Genomic DNA, 17,157 nt, shown 5'->3' with positions numbered 1-17,157 from the left:
AGTCATCTATCAATACCCGCTTTGTGATTATTTGTCAACATGTGATCACTGCAGAAGTTTACCCTCCAAAACAAACATTTGGTGTTAAGTTTAGAAAGAAGCTTTGGGAGGGGGAAGTCTTTGTCAAACTAAAGGCTGTATCCTTTAACTGTTAACCATCTCTGACTGCAGAGCTGAGCACAGGTCAACACATACGGTAGATTTGCTGCTTCTTCAGCTTTAGAATTATATGACCTATGCTGAGGAATTGAATCGTTTAATACTTTCTTGCCTAAAGAGTTCTTGGTAAGAGATTTTATCTCCCGCCAGCCAAATGCCGGGCGGTCAGCTGCTGATTCTGTTGTAATTCGGTTCACATGAGCTGCAGGTGGGATCCAGTTTGATCAACAAAAGCCGCAGTCTCATGTGTGAACTCTGCGCGTTCAGAATCCTCTGCCTGCTCCGACCCGTCTGCACGGCTCCTAGCTCTCCCCTCTATCAGATGCTCCTCCTGATCCCTCCCCTCTGATTAATGGTTTTCATTTCTCTGTTTTGTTTCTCGGCTCAGGAGACCACAAACTGGACCTACAGCCTGACATGGCTCCAGGAAAGGAAAGTAATGGACTTGACAACTATACCTTTGGGGTGAGTGTTGCTTTAATTTTATATTAGGAAATGATTAGAGAGATTGCATAATCTCTACGCAGTTGTAAGCATTCGTAACTCTCAGGTGTCCATGTGGACTATAAATAATAACCCACATTCTTACCTGCAGTAACTGCAGTAACTAATATGATTAAACAGCCTCATATTAGTTTAAGATCAAACAGCTGCTTGCTGAGTGAAACAGAAGCATGAGTAGAATCAAAATGACCGAAGTATCTGTGAAATGAAGGTTTTCATACATCACGTGATTATAGAAGGAATTCTTGATTCCTATTGTTGAAATATGGAACGACTTATCTGACTGCCCTGTTCTTTTCATCTTATTCTAATATTTTTGTTATGAGAAACATGAAATTAAGTTTAAAAAAGCGGTTTAAGGAGATGGTTTTTACAGGGTACAGGGAAGAGGTAGAGATTTGATTGGGTGTTGGGTATATATATATTTGTAGGTTGTGTATCCTTTGAGGTGTTAATGGGGTTATTGAAAATGTGTATATGTGCGTATGTGTATATACGTATGTACAACACGTTCTCACTCCCAAAGCGTAACATTTTACGCTAGGTGACAAATCGTCAACATATTACGTCGTATGTATGGATAGATAGAAACATATATGTATATATATATATATATATATATATATATATATATAAAAAGAATAATAAATAAAAAATACACATGCCATATAATGTAATTGCAAGGAGGTATTTCTGTAGTCTATTGATTACTAGATAGTGGAAAAGGGGTGGGATTAAATAAGCTTATGCTTCTTCCTGCTCCTTTTTGAACATGAAAGTTATTTGTAGTTGTTTTTGCTCGTTTTCCTTTTGTTTTGCTTTGTTCATTTGTCTCTTTTAATTCTACGTTGTTGTACTTTTTCAACATGTTCAAAATAAAGATTCAATCAATCAATCAATCAAAGTTCTTTAATTATAGTTATTTACATACATTTTTATAGATAATATGTGTAAAAACCTTTTTTTAAAGGGCAGTCAGCTGTGAATGATGCATACAGTGAATTAAGTGTTGATAGATTCCTGCAGAATGTTCTAGTTCGACACGTCTGCTTATTCTTCTAATGAACTAAAGCTGGAAGGACGTTTCTGCGATCTGCCCGACAACGACAAAGAACCAGCCTCCTCTACGGACGAGTGCAGTAACAAACTAGCCTACTGTGTAACAGATGTTCCTCCCTGGTACCTGTGCATCGTTTTAGGAATCCAGGTATGTCAACAAAGGTTTTTTCTTTGATTTGTTTTCCCTTTGGTCGTGTTTAACAATGATTAAGAGCCAGCTTTGCTTCATTGTTTCTAAAGTAACAATGTAAACATGACCAGCTTGACATTTCCTTGAGTGTTAGTTACTTGGTTTTAGTTGTGTAAGCAGAGAGTGAAATTCGACTTTAATTGCACTCCCAGGTGGTGTACAAACATCAACCATGTACCATTTTGTTTTTTAAATGTGTAAATTCTACAACGATTAATTGAATCTCTGTTTTTTCCCCAACTTTGCCCTCTCAGCACTGTCTGACTGCATTTGGAGGCATCATTGCCATCCCTTTGATTCTGTCCCAGGGACTGTGTCTGCAGCACGATGGCCTCACACAGAGCCATCTCATCAGTACAATCTTCTTGGTTTCTGGGGTCTGCACTCTGTTGCAAGTCGTCTTTGGCATTAGGTAAGGAAACAAGAAGGAGCATTACTTATTGAAAACCAGGCTGTAAGACTGCGTGGCCGTCTGTATCTGTGGGATGTCTCCTGGGGATATGCACTAGGAATTTCTGCAGTCATGAATTATATTGTGGGATTCTGGAGTGCTTTATATTTCTTTTATTTAATGCAAGATGATTTACATTAATTTATTGTTCATTCGGGGCTTTTTGATGTTCTGAGAGTATTTGTCCAACGCAGTGGTACAGCAGGATGGAATTAACTAAGCTTCTTCTTATTAAACAGCCAGAACAGAGAAGCCATTCTTCCTTTCTTCTTAACCTCTTTTGAACTATTATGCCTGCCAAAATGAATGTGCATGAACAACGAGTAGTATTTGAAAGCTTCATGGAGGTGAAATAAGTCCATTTGAGCTTTTATACTGAACTCAGCTTTTATTGTCAAATAAATAGTATTTGGTTGTTTTGCTAATTAATTTCTGCTTAAAATACCAGTATGGAAACTTCCTTGTAAACAGTGACACATGCACAGGAGAGCGAACATGATGTCACTGTTCTGGATGTCTACAAACTTGTATGTTGTTGCTCTGAACTTCTGTTATGTGGTTGCAGACTCGGCCTGCCTGAATACTGGTGTCACAGATGGATTAACGGAGGAATTTCTATCTTATTATGTTTGGAATCTACTTCCTGCTAAGTCCACATTGTTCTGGCTTAGCACCACTCATGCTTTCTTGTCTTTCCCAAAATGTCTGCAAGTCAGCTGTGAGGGAAAACAAGCCTCGCACTTAGTGGTGCTTTTAGTGTCCCGTGCAAAACAAAGGAAAGCGGAGCTAATGATTTGCGTCCACCAGAATGAAAACTTTCCGATGTTTCATCAAAAGAAATGTTTGCATGTTTTGTTTTTCACAAGAAAACGTCTCTTCTTCTGCGACGTGTGTGAATGATGCACTGCTTATGAGAATAGCATAATGAGGGTCATTATGTAGCAGATTATTTTAACTGACTTAACTTTCAGTCGAACAGTTTGCATAATAAGTCACACTCTCTTCACATGATTCAAATAAATAGACTGCAGATGCCGTCAGAGAGGTCTTAAAAAACACACGCATGCACAGAAGACACTGTCTCAGTCAGTCTAAGCTTTTCGATCACCCAAAGATACAGTAACTGATGGTTTGCTCTCTCGCATTGTGTTAATTATTTCCAGGCTGCCGATTCTCCAAGGTGGCACATTCACATTACTGGCTCCTTCCATGGCGCTGCTCTCCATGCCGGAGTGGACGTGTCCTGCATGGACGCAAAACGCCAGCCTAGTCAACACCTCGTCCACACACTTCATAGAAGTGTGGCAAAGTCGAATGAGAGCAGTAAGTAAACTGTGACAGTCTGAACCTTCAGCACTTTGATCATTTTTGGTTACATTTTTCTAAAAACTCGTCTGACTTGTTCTCTCCAACTGCAAACTAGTTGAGCTTGTTAAAAAAAGTGCTTCCAGGGAGGCACAAAGATTTCAGATTAGCGTCTGTAGTGGTCCCAGTGCCTTTGCTGGAAGCCTTCAAGTTCATGCATGATGCCGAGCCGCAGACTGGACCCCTCTGGTGGAGTTTGCAGCTCCTGCACTGCAAAAACAGCTATACTTGAAACAAGCCAAATATTCTCAAATCTGACAAAATTTTCTTGTTTTGAGGAAAAAATCTGCCAATGGGGTAAGCAGAAGTTGCTTGACTAGAATTCTTAAAACTAGCAAATTAATCTAACTGCTGTATGCCTTTTTACTAGACAAAACTGTCTAAAATGTATGCTTAATTGAAGAAAATGTGACTTATTATAAGGAAAAACACTTTGATATTTAGAAAATCTGTACCTAAATTGAGTATTATGCTTTCTTGAACAAGCTATTTTCAAGAATTATTTGCTTACTTTAAGATTCTACACCTAATGTAGATTTTCCACTTAACAAAAAAAAACTTACTGTAGGACAAATTTTCTTAAAACTGAATTGTTTCGTTCTTGATTGAGCTAACTATTAGAAATATATTTCACCTCTGAGAACAATAATTAGCAAAAATTCCTGAGAATAAGACACCATCTCTTCAAAAAGCTACTAAAAATAAGGGACTTCATCTTAAATTAAGACAACAGACGCACTCTTAGTTTTTGTGCTTTTATTGACACAGCAATGGGTCAGTAACTCAATTTTAACAGTACTGAGGTATGTACAAGTCTATAAGCCATGGCTTATAGACAGTGTTGGGAAGGTTACTTTTAAAATGTATTCCATTACAGAATACAGAATACATGCCCCAAAATGTATTCTGTAACGTATTCTGTTACGTTACTCAATGAGAGTAACGTATTCTGAATACTTTGGATTACTTAATATATTATCATGCTGTTTACAACTACATGAATGTACTATTGCTGTGATTTATTACTGTTACTGAAGGTCCGCGGCTCCGAACCGTAGTAAAGGGACCTCTGGCTAATACGGTGGGTTCTGTGTCGGCTCGTAGCTGAAAACTAGCTTTACTTTGTTGTCTGGGTCAACTTTGCTAGCGAGAGACAGAGAGAGGCGTTGAAAGGCTGCTCCAACAGAACTTATTGTTTTTGGAAGAAAACACGAACACGGTGTACAGTCGAGTCTTAATAGCTTACTTACAACTGGGCTGTCAGGCTGTCTTCTTGGCTGCAGTGGTTATTATTATATTTACATGCTTCCAGCTCCCGTTTTTGCTCGATGACAGCTCGTACTTTTCCTTTTTCTCCCTCCCTCGCTCACAGACACATAACGTGTATGGCAGTCCATTCTCCCTGCAGCACGGACTACACTGCCTATGATGCTACATTCTTTAGAGCTATACCTGTAGCATTCTGCCTATTAGCTTAGCACAACAACAACAACAGGCGCTCTCTCACCCAGGAAACACGCAGAGAGAGAGCGTCACCCTGTAACCATGGCAACCGTAACGCTGCCTGGAACAACAGAACGTAGCTGTCAAACAAAACCCAAACAGTCCTGACCCGCCACAATATGAAACAGGGAAGTACCGCCGTGTAATCCATTTATTTCAACAAAGTAACTGTATTCTAAATACCACCTTTTTAAACGGTAACTGTAACGGAATACAGTTACTCATATTTTGTATTTTAAATACGTAACGACGGTACATGTATTCCGTTACTCCCCAACACTGCTTATAGACTTGTACATGTCCTGTTAAACAGAAACACTTAAGGGTAAGGCAGATAGAATTTTATCCCGAAAGTCTAACACTGACCGACAATGGAAATGTTTGCCAGCAAATAACAACAGAAATGTTTGTTAGTACAAAAAGGTTAATGAGGTTACAAATTCTGACTGTCAACATTTTTGTGTTTTCTTAAGCTTCAGGGATCCATTATTGTGGGATCAGTCTTCCAAGTGCTGGTTGGTTTTTCAGGCCTCATCGGCCTCTTCATGCGCTTCATTGGGCCTCTCACCATCGCTCCTACTATTTCTCTCATTGGACTGTCCCTCTTTGACTCAGCGGGGAGCAGTGCTGGGAACCACTGGGGCATTTCTGCAATGTGGGTAAAATTTCTATATAAAGTCCCTAAAAAAGGCCCCATTTCTCTACATAACATAAAAATGACAAAACTAATATTTAAAGACTGCCAGAGAGATTTGTCTAGAAAATATTTCACCTTAAAGCAGGTTTCTCAATAAAATGTGTGTTAGGTTGTGTTAAGCGTGCTCCCAGTCCTGCCTGGGCAAGACTTTAGAAAATAATACAACTTCAATCCAGTAAAGCTTTAATCTTAAGGCTGCAGAGAAAAGCCTATTAAAACTTTCTTGCCCAACATCCAGTACAGCTGATCTACTTTCCTTTTTCTTCATTACATCTCAGCAATATTTACACAAAGTTTTTCCCCTTTATGTCTGTCAGGACCACAGCACTCATCATCCTGTTCTCGCAGTACCTCCGACACATACCGGTGCCCTTTCCAGCATATAACAAGGATAAAAGACTGCACACCTCTCCAGTCTACGTCTTTCAGATTCTTCCTGTATGTCGAAGACATTGAGTCTTTTCTTTTTTCTATTAATTTTTTAATATTAAAGCCAAACAAAACAGATAACAAGGTGTTTTTTTTTAATGCATCACAAGGTTTTGCTTGGAATCACGTTATCTTGGACCATTTGTTACATTTTGACTGTCTACAATGTACTTCCTGCTGAACCAGACCAGTATGGTTACCTTGCACGCACCGATCTAAAGGGAGACGTCATGAGTCAGGCTCCCTGGCTGGTTTTCCCGTACCCAGGTAAGATGGTTTGATGTAAACAAATTATCTTTGAACTTGACAAAAATGAAATTTATGATTTTTGGAAATCGGGTAAAAGAGGATGAAGTAATTCTGTCCATTGATGGAGTTCCGATTGACAGAGTTACTGAACTCCGTTTTTTGGGGTTAGTGTTGGATGATAAATTAAAATGGAAATCTCATATTGAACATGTTAGAAAAAAGATGGTTAAAAATATTCTGGGTAATGTCAGAGATATACTAGATTATAAGGCAATGCATATTTTTTATTTCTCACAAATTTTCCCCTATCTCAGTTATTGTGCTGAAGTGTGGGGGAATACATATGCGACTTATATAAATCCTCTATACTTGTTACAGAAGAAAGTGGTACGAATGGTTCATAATGTTAAATATAGAGAACATACAAATAATTTGTTTATAAAATCGAAATTGTTGAAATTTGAAGACTTAGTGAAATTACAGACATTATTATTCATGTTCAAGGCAAGAAATAACACATTACCTCTTAAGTTACAAAGCTTGTTTGTATTGTGTTCAGGAAGTGGGGACAGTAGAAGGAAGTTTGACTTTAAGCATCAGTTTGCTAAGACCACACAAAGGCAAATGTGTCCGAGAGTTAAAGGTATAAGAATATGGAATTCTCTTGAAGATAATCCCAAGAGTTGTACAAACATGCACCGTTTTAAAATGTGTTACACACTTAAAAGGATAAATCAATATGAGGAACATGAAAGTAATTTGGGCTAAATGTGGAAGGAAAAATTTTCATTGCCATTTAGTGCTGTATATTGCTGATTATATTGATTTGTTGTTTAGTTTTGCATTGTTACATAAAGATACATGTTAGAGGGTTTTTTGGGGGGTATTGGCGCCCTCCTGTAAGAATATTTGGATTGCAGATAGGGGGCAGGTGATAACAAGAATTTATTCTTCTTCCTGCTCCTTTTCACCCATGGGTGCAGTGTCATATTAATGGGAAGGAGGATCTGTATGTAGGAAACGAAACACTGTTGAACCATGTGTGAAATAAATAAAGAAATGAAATGAAATGAAATGAGATAGAAAAGCTCCGTTAAAACAACTTTGGTCATTTTCTTTGTTTTTGATTTTTAACTAAACTCAGACTGAATGGCATCATTGTTTCCACCCACATTTCTTTGTAATGAAGAGGAATATCATCCAGTACCACAGTGTGGCTCAGTGATGTGTTGGACGAAACTCACAGAGTCATCAAAGTTATCTTATTTTCAGAATAATATTTTGCAGATTATGCATTTGTGACATTTTCAACTTGCGTTTCCAAAATTAGGACAATGGGGGAGACCTACTGTCAGCCTTGCAGGGGTGATTGGCATCTTGGCTGGTGTCATTTCCTCTATGATAGAGTCTGTTGGGGACTACCACGCCTGTGCTAGGTTATCTGGAGCTCCACCCCCCCCAAAACATGCCATCAACAGGGGTATCGGTATTGAGGGGATAGGCTGCCTGTTGGCAGGTGCCTGGGGTACTGGAAATGGTACCACCTCATACAGCGAAAATGTCGGAGCCCTTGGTATCACAAAGGTGAGACGACCTGCTGTTTTATGAAGTTTTTGCTACTTGGATTTTTTTGGCGTTTTGTGCAGTTTTTTGCATTCTTTCTTTTCTTCCCCTAAATTTGGCATTTTAAGCACAAATTTCAGTGCACTCAGATCTCAGGAAAACTGAGAGAATTTCTATTTTTTGCAGGTGGGCAGTCGGATGGTGATTGTGGCCAGCGGAGTGTTGATGGTTGTCATGGGTATATTTGGTAAAGTGGGCGCTATATTCACCACTATCCCGTCACCTGTCATAGGAGGAATGTTCATGGTTATGTTCGGTGTCATCTCTGCAGCCGGAGTTTCAAATCTGCAGGTTTGTAGTGAAGCTCAAACGTGTCGGCACATTTTCTTCTTTAGATTTGAGTTGGTTTTAACTAGACTCTGTTTTCAGTACGCAGACATGAACTCGTCTCGAAACATCTTCATCTTCGGCTTCTCCATGTTCACTGGTCTGGTTATTCCAAATTGGATATTGAAGAATCCCAAAGCTATTTCTACAGGTGGACAGAAAATCTTTACTAATCTTTTTTTTCCAAAAACCTGATCATTCAAACACAGGTCTAACTGTTTACATTGTGTCCAGGTGTGGTAGAACTGGATCAGGTCCTACAGGTACTTCTGACGACCAGCATGTTTGTCGGTGGCTTCTTTGGTTTCATACTGGACAACACCGTTCCAGGTATTGCTCTTTGTTACTGTTCTGCATGTATTTAATTCACCATGTTTAAAACACTGAAGCACAGAGCTGAGGTTATGATAAACATGGTAATTTAATGAAACTGATGAAAATGCTTTTAGGGTATTTAGTATTGTGGACATATTCATTTAGTTTAGTGATTATTCAATTAATTAAGAAAAGGTTAGAATGAAAAGTAATGTGAAAAAGAAAGTTTACACACGACTCTATGACTCTATAGTGAGCACATAGGTGAAATAATCATTTCCTTTCTCACCCTCATCATTGTGGAGGAATTTTGACCCACTCTCCTCTACGGCATTGCTTGAGATTATTGAGGTTTGCAGGTGTTTGTTTATGCACAGCCCTCTTATGGCCTCACTGTAAGGGAGCACTGAATTTCAATCTGCTCAAGCTCTAAAGTTTGATGGGTCTTTACCAGTGTTGGTCAAGTTACTTGAAAAAAGTAATCAGTAACTAATTACTGATTACTTCCCCCAAAAAGTAATCCCGTTACTTTACTGATTACTTATTTTCAAAAGTAATTAATTACTTAGTTACTTAGTTACTTTTTAAAAACACGATTTACAACCTGAATAGGCGATAAAGTGATAGATCTTTCAGCCCAATTCTACTTTTTCTGCATAATCCATCATACAAAATGTAATCAAATGGAAAAGTCTCTTTTTAAAACTTGTTTTATTAGTTTTAATCTTTTAACTTTATGCATCAAGCAAACATTTAATTATCTGCAACATTCTCTGACTGGAAGAAATTAGTTTAACATTTAAACCTATTTTCTGCACATTCCAGCACATAAAATAAAATACTTTGTGTGTTTACACTCAGTCTTTCAAATAGATGCAAGTAAAACACAGCAGAAAATAAATAAAGTCAAAGACTAGCGGTCCTGTTGCTCTATTTTCACCTGTAAAGCAGGAGTGGGGCAGGCGGAGGTTTACCCTGGTGCAGGTGTGCAGCGGTCAGTGGAAGAATCTGAGTTTCTCTGTGAGTTTCCCATTACGTCGTAGCTACTCGGTGGTTGCTCGGAAGTTTAGGGGTTTTTTAGCTGTAAAAAGAAGTTTTCTTCCCACGCACAACGGACACTAATGTTTTTGTCACTTTTTATGGAATCAAACTCAAAGTAAGGTCAGTACTTCCACGCTTTAAACGCTGCACGCTCATACTCTCTCTGCACTCGATATATGATCCATTGTTGATCTGCACACAGCTGTTGTCACGAACGTCGCACTCGCTTACGTCACTGTCATGAGACATTCTCCCAGAAAAATCACGGTTTTAGTAACGCAGTAACGCAGCGTTCCTACAGGAAAGTAACGGTAATCTAATTACCGTTTTTGTAATAGTAATCCCTTACTTTACTCGTTACTTGAAAAAAGTAATCGGATTACAGTAACGCGTTACTGCCCATCTCTGGTCTTTACAACACCTTGATTATTTTTTTACCTGTTCTGGTTTAGATTTGGTGGCGTGCTTTGGATCATTATCATTGTCATTGTAGTGAGGGTCTACTTTCTCTTTCACAGGACTTTAAAATGAAAACAGCAAAATAAGTAACATTTTTTAACCTTTCATTAGTGTCTTTCACTTCAGCTAAATTTAAAAGAACAATGTTTTAGAAATATTCTTTTAGAGAATCATAATCCCGGGACACAGTGTTGTCAACATTTATGATAAACAAACCAAATCAGGAAATAGAGATAATCCAGAGTCCATGTCCAACAGGATCGAAGCATGAACGAGGTATCCTTGCCTGGAACAAGGCTCATGAGGATGACTCCAGCAACACACTGGAGAGCGGAAAAGTCTACAGCCTTCCCTTTGGCATCAACTCTCATCTGTGTTCTTCCTCCTGGTTCCGGTACATCCCCTTTTGTCCTCCTACCATGCCCGACTCCCCAGTTGCTAATTCCGTGGAACCTAAACAGCCATTGGGACAACAAGAGCCTGCACAAGTTATTACTGGAGCTGGCCTGTGAGTGGTGCACTCACTCCAGCGTGCCATTTTGGGGATTTTTCCAAAACCAGTTCCATCACAGGCAGCTCCGTTTGGACCTTGTAAAGGGCACTCTAATATAACAACACGGTGCAAAGTATTTAAATGACCTTTTAAGGTGATGTTTGCAAATTATATCCTGCACTGGGAGGTACATGATCAGCCACAAAGTTACAACCACTTAGTGGGTAAGTGATCATCAGTGTTGGGAAGGTTACTTTTAAAACGTATTCCATTACAGATTACAGATTACATGCCCCAAAATGTATTTTGTAACGTATTCCGTTACGTTACTCAATGAGAGTAACGTATTCTGAATACTTTGGATTACTTAATATATTATCATGCTGTTTACAACTACATGAATGTACTATTGCTGTGATTTATTACTGTTACTGAAGGTCCGCGGCTCCGAACCGTAGTAAAGGGACCTCTGGCTAATACGGTGGGTTCGTGTCGGGCTCGTAGCCGAAAACTAGCTTTACTTTGTTGTCTGGGTCAACTTTGCTAGCGAGAGACAGAGAGAGGCGTTGAAAGGCTGCTCCAACGGAACTTATTGTTTCAGAGGAAAACACGAACACGGTGTACAGTCGAGTCTTAATAGCTTACTTACAACTGGGCTCGTCAGGCTCTCTTCTTGGCTGCAGTGGTTATTATTATATTTACATGCTTCCAGCTCCTGTTTGTGCTCGATGACAGCTCGTACTTTTCCTTTTTCTCCCTCCTCGCTCACAGACACATAACGGGTATGGCAGTCCATTCTCCCTGCAGCACGGACTACACTGCCCATGATGCTACATTCTTTAGAGCTATACCTGTAGCATTCTGCCTGTTAGCTTAGCACAACAACAACAGGCGCTCTCTCACCCAGGAAACACGCAGAGAGAGAGAGTCACCCTGTAACCATGGCAACCGTAACGCTGCCGCCTGGAACAACAGAACGTAGCTGTCAAACAAAACCCAAACAGTCCTGACCCGCCACAATATGAAACAGGGAAGTACCGCCGTGTAATCCATTTATTTCAACAAAGTAACTGTATTCTAAATACCACCTTTTTAAACGGTAACTGTAACGGAATACAGTTACTCATATTTTGTATTTTAAATACGTAACGGCGGTACATGTATTCCGTTACTCCCCAACACTGGTGATCATTTCATTACAGTGCCATGTTCGGCTGGGAAGCCGTCGTTCCCGGCATTCATGGGGAAGCGACTTTCACTCGTTTCAACCAACTAAACATTGTTGTAGACGAGTAACACTTTCCTTTAAGGAGGAGACTGTTTTACCACAGTGTGAGAAGTGGTTTTAATGTTGTGGCTCATCTTTGACTGGGAAGGTAGTACAGACTTTTTTGTAAACTGGTGATATAATAATTGTATATCTTATATTGTATATTTTCAAAAAAAAAACCTGAGCAGTCATCTGAATCCAGACCTGCAGTTCTCATTGGTTCAAAACTTGATGTTTTATTCTTTCATATTAGTCTCGAAATGCCGTCACATCTGGGTGCTAGTGAACAAACACTGAAATGACAGGAATATGATTAAATCCACGATGTTTAATGCTACATTCAAGATGTTAATTTGTTTCATATACAGTACCTCATGTTTGGATGAACATTTGCTGTAACAGTTAATATTTTACAATGATTGTGTTTATTTTCTTTCTGTGCACTTTACAAATTCATGCTGACGTTTACTGACAGGACGTTTCCATCAGGATCTGTCGGCCATCCGGCTGCAAGCTCCAACGCTTCTTCAGCGCTTTTCATTTGTGTGCATATTAAACAGTGAGTCATTGTGTCACAGCACCGCTGCTTACTCAGTTCCTCAGTGTCAGATCCTTCTTGATGGATTTGTATAGGCTTACAAAGGACTCTGCCCACACGTCTCTTTGGTATTCAGTAGCGGAGCTGACCATCTGATGGGCAGTGTACGCCAAAGTCAAGATGGTGCGCTCAAAATCGTGCTGATGCAGGTAGCCAGTATGATTTGAAAGACCGGATATGAGCCTCAATATGTCTGTTAGCTTTTTCGGAACGATCTCTTCGCAGATTAAATCCAGGTTTCTTGTCTTTTGAAGGGAAGCTAGTTCAGCATCTGTGACCGAAAACGCTCCACTGGAGTCAAAATGTATGCCAGTCATCAGTATCTGTATTTATTGACAAGAAAAGAAGTAACTGTTAATAGTTACATTGTCAGTGTTTGCTTTTTACTCATAAAAACTCAAAGGTTTGTTCTTTTACCTCAAACAGCAGGTGAGCATCACTGATGGAGCTGATGAAAGTGGGTTTCACCGCAGCTGTCGCTCCTCTTTTTAAACTACTTGCAGCTGGAAATAAGGCTGGTGCACCAAGAGACACAGCCAATGAGAATCGAGGGTGTTATGAAAGCATGAGCAGTTTCACATCTGGATTATTTCCATGCATCCAAAAGACAGTTTAAATCTTTTCAGCTGGAAATCCCTGTGACAAGTAAGCAATAATCCCTGCATGGCACAATGAAATCCAGGTTCATCCAGCCCACAGCAGCAGGGAATCTATAATAGGTGTTTTAAAGTCTGTGATCTCTAACCTTTCTCATGAATCCTATCAGCAGACAATGAGACATGACCTCAAACTTCAAAGGAAACATAGAAATCAAAGGTGGAGTGGCACATGGATTGTACAACAAGTTCCAGATGATTGTACAGAGCTGTATACGGGATTCAGCCTCAGTTTCAGCATTCCTTATGCTTATGATTTAAGCCAGGGTGTTAAAAACAAGTTGATGGGTCAAATGCAATTCAGATGCTTTCCTTTTTAACTTAAATATGAATTTTACAAAAGCAGAATTGTTCCTTTGCTTTACTTTTAACTGCTTTCCCTCAGAAAAGGCTCACTAATTAGGATTAAACTCAGCGAGTCTAATGGAAACGTTAGGTATCTGACAAAACTCTGTCCAGGTGTTGGTGCCACATGTCGGTGTGTAAAACCACCAGAGTTCGAGAGCCTGCGTTGTAGGGTGATGTCAAAATCTCATGAAAATCAGAAAACAACATGGATTAAAACAGTGCAGAGCATGAATGACTACACAATATTTCTATCAATCTAGATTACATGGGTCAAAGCGGTGGACCCAGTGAGCTGACAATGATGGAACTCACACGTTTAAAAGAAACAAAGTTACTGTTTTCATGGAATGGTTTTATTAATGCCTAAAAGTGGAGTTTCTGCAATTCCGAGGTCCAGGTGACAGAATTTTTTTCCCCAAAAGCATGAAAACTGGAGAGAATCGTGCAAAAAGACAGACAGCAAACTGCTCCAGCATGCATTAATATCGTCAGAATGGTAAAGTGGTTCAGTTCAAAAAATAAAAAAAGAAGCACATTAAGAAATTCATTGCTATTGACGCGCCAGAGCCACTTACCCAGTGCCAGCACGTTCGCAGCGTGTGTTTATTTCAGCAGATGAAACAAGATGATATTTTAATAGACTTTAAATCAACCGAGCAAGTCGGTCATTATGTTAAGCTAACGATCTCCATTAATCTCAGTTCAATAAGGCCGGCGAGAGCTTGCATTATTGAACAGGATAGCGTTTCCTTTTTAGTAACTTCTCCAATTCACAGCGATTAAACATTTTCATGAGACATATTACTCTGAATTACATGTTTAGGTAATTACGATTATGTCAGGACATAATTCATAATTAGTTGCATAAAATAGTAATTAAACTCCAGCATATCCAAACCTGTTTTCACTTTTATGTCATGGAAGATATCACAGCAAACACTGTTTTCTCTTCCTTCTCTCTTACTGCAGTTTTACATGAAATGTTTTCATGTACATACAGTTATGCTTACATACTTTTGAGTAAGGCACATTTATTTTATTCGATCTGCAGCCTTTTTTTTACTATTTGCTATTTATAATTCATTCGAATTGTTGTGACAATATTAAATTTAGCATTTTTCCAAGCACGTGAGGTTGGATGGTTTTTACTGGTGCTGCGCCATGGTAAGTTATTCATCTATGTAAGACTCCAAAAAAGATCCTGGACTTTAACTGCAGTCTTAAATCTCGATCACCAACTTCATTTCTTTGGCAGCTTCACATCGCAGCGGGAGGAAGTTGTTTGAAACACTGGGATAAATGCCCAAAGCGGTGTAACATCATAATACTAAAGTGCACATGGTGCCCATGTTTATCAGCTGATCTTAAAAAAGAGCCCAATAAATCGAATCCTGATGATTGCAGCTTCTCATCCCAACTTGCTTTCATCCTCGCCGTCATGTCAGCGACCCACACTCATCTCTGCTTTTTAATCGCTTTCCTAGAGTGGCGTGTTTCTTTTTGAATTGCAATGAAATCAAGATTTACAAAAACACTCAAACTCCACAGGCAGAAAGAATCATCTGATCATCTTTGCTGTAAGCTTTTTATTATTCAGTGTTTCCTCCTTCTCTCAGATCAGTTTACAGCTCCAGCCACTGTTTCCTCATTAGAAACAGGTGCAGCCGATCTGTGATCCCAGAGCAGCCGCCAAGATTAAAACATGCTTTGACTAAAAATAGACATTTAAAACTATTTAACTCACATATTAGGTGCTGGATTACAGAACAGGTGAGGAACGAGGATCACTCTGTGCTCAGCAAAGATTCCCAATCCTCAAAAAGTATTTGCAGCAACTGAACTGTTTGCTTTTCTGTAGCAAACTTACATAAATGCATTTTGAGTCTTACCATCAGCCCGATGTTGTGTGGCACCTGCCTCGATGCAGCAGCAGAAAAGAGCAACTAGAAGCATCTTCCAGGGCAGCATGGTTGCAAAACTGCACAGAGGTCTCTACATTTACTGAGCATTTGGAGCCACATACAGCATCAGACGGCACACTTTATTCATCACTCGTGTTTTGGATTCGGTCTGCCTTCAGAACTGGGTTTTCTCTCCACCTCCTCTCTCTCTTTTGCTCTCACAAGCAGGATTACAATGCTTCCATCTGGTTATCATTAGCTTCAAAGGCACCCTCTTATTTTTGCACCATTTTTCTGGTCTCCCCTATTTCTTGTACATGTGGACAACTTTAATGTGTTTGTCTCGTGTCCTCTTCATGGATGCAGCAGCGATTTTCTTTGTTCAAAGATGTTCTCACTGAAATGTCACAGAAAAGCTTCGTATCAAATCTAAAATTCTCATCTGTATTTAGTGTAACCTTTGCAATTCATGTCATGATTTAGCTGCAACCAGAAAACCATATGCTGATTTCCAGTATGCACAGTGTTCACAGGCTCTTCAGCCTTAGAAACAACTTGTAACATGTAACAAAGTTGTTGCCACTTGCTGTTAAATGAAGAGTTATTTGTTCATCCAACTGTCTCTAGAAAGAATCTGCTTACATACATGTATTTTATAAAGTCATGAGCTATGTATTTACCACCAACAGTTGGTGCACCTCAGCTGGAGCATATGTGACGGTGCCAGGATGAGCACTGAACAACCAGCTTGGTCTCCGTTCTTCAGTATGAGAAATGCGAAAAGTTCACACTCCGTGAACACGAAACTCGGCTACGTGATTATTTCTAACTGTATAATGTAGGGATGCACCGATACCGATACTGGCATCGGGTATCAGGGCTGATACTGTAAAATGTGTGTGTACTCATACTCGTAAAAGTTAACCGATACCAACTTATTTCATTAATCAGAGGGTGGCTTGTCATTTTTGTTGTAGTTTTTTAGATTGGCCACTAGGGGGCCACTTAACCTGAATTCAAATTCAAATTCAAATTTTATTTGTCACATACAGTCATACACAGTACGATATGCAGTGAAATGCTTAGACAACTGCTCGTGACCTAAAGAAAAAAAGAAAAGGCTATGAATAAGATAGGAAATAAATATGAAAATTAAAAAGGGTAAATTTAACTAGGAAGGAATAAAATAAAATATAAAAATTAAAGTTAAAAATGAAATAACTGTACAACACAAATTAGAATGAAGTGTAAATTTAACTGGGAAAGAATAAGATAAAATATTTAAATTAAAGTTGAAAATAAAATAACTGTACAACAAAATACACAATACACAGTATTAGGGATGCACCGATACCGATACTGGTATCGGGTATCGGGCCGATACTGTAAAATGTGCATGTACTCATACTCGTAAAAGTTAACCGATACCAACTTATTTCATTAATCAGAGGGTGGCTTGTCATTTCTGTTGTAGTTTTTTAGATTGGCCACTAGGGGGCCAATTATTATTTTATTTATTA

General features: G+C 39.1%; 2 protein-coding genes across 2 annotated transcripts; one reads left to right on the top strand and one right to left on the bottom strand.

Annotated features, from left to right (window-relative positions):
• The first annotated feature begins 149 nt into the window (after positions 1-149).
• On the top strand, positions 150-12,471 carry slc23a4 (solute carrier family 23 member 4). The gene is made up of 12 exons (XM_085165081.1): positions 150-624; positions 1,736-1,870; positions 2,167-2,324; positions 3,527-3,686; positions 5,705-5,886; positions 6,246-6,366; positions 6,468-6,624; positions 7,937-8,190; positions 8,356-8,520; positions 8,599-8,707; positions 8,791-8,886; positions 10,630-12,471. Exons 1-12 carry the CDS (start codon positions 577-579, stop codon positions 10,881-10,883), a joined length of 1,839 nt encoding a protein of 612 aa, XP_085021207.1. The 5' UTR covers positions 150-576; the 3' UTR covers positions 10,884-12,471.
• Positions 12,472-12,568: 97 nt separating this feature from the next.
• Positions 12,569-16,438, bottom strand: LOC146515890 (protein FAM180A-like). The gene is made up of 3 exons (XM_085165104.1): positions 15,626-16,438; positions 13,150-13,247; positions 12,569-13,055 (listed from the first exon to the last, which is right to left on the bottom strand). The coding sequence occupies exons 1-3, from the start codon at positions 15,702-15,704 to the stop codon at positions 12,726-12,728; spliced, it is 507 nt and encodes a 168-aa protein (XP_085021230.1). The 5' UTR covers positions 15,705-16,438; the 3' UTR covers positions 12,569-12,725.
• Positions 16,439-17,157: the final 719 nt, after the last annotated feature.

This window comes from Neolamprologus multifasciatus, chromosome 7, assembly GCF_963576455.1.
Source record: "Neolamprologus multifasciatus chromosome 7, fNeoMul1.2, whole genome shotgun sequence".
NCBI classification, from domain to species: Eukaryota; Metazoa; Chordata; class Actinopteri; order Cichliformes; family Cichlidae; genus Neolamprologus; species Neolamprologus multifasciatus.
The sequence above is the reverse complement of the archived record's forward strand: the minus strand, read 5'-3'. Positions and strand labels throughout refer to the sequence as shown.

Coding starts and splice junctions, on each gene's coding strand:
- slc23a4 (XM_085165081.1), top strand. CDS start 577: ATGGCTCCAGGAAAGGAAAGTAATGGACTTGACAACTATACCTTTGGG. Junction 1,871..2,166: donor GCATCGTTTTAGGAATCCAG/GTATGTCAACAA, acceptor TTGCCCTCTCAG/CACTGTCTGACTGCATTTGG. Junction 5,887..6,245: donor CACTGGGGCATTTCTGCAAT/GTGGGTAAAATT, acceptor TATGTCTGTCAG/GACCACAGCACTCATCATCC.
- LOC146515890 (XM_085165104.1), bottom strand. CDS start 15,704: ATGCTGCCCTGGAAGATGCTTCTAGTTGCTCTTTTCTGCTGCTGCATC. Junction 13,248..15,625: donor CACACAACATCGGGCTGATG/GTAAGACTCAAA, acceptor TTGGTGCACCAG/CCTTATTTCCAGCTGCAAGT. Junction 13,056..13,149: donor ATGCTCACCTGCTGTTTGAG/GTAAAAGAACAA, acceptor CAATAAATACAG/ATACTGATGACTGGCATACA.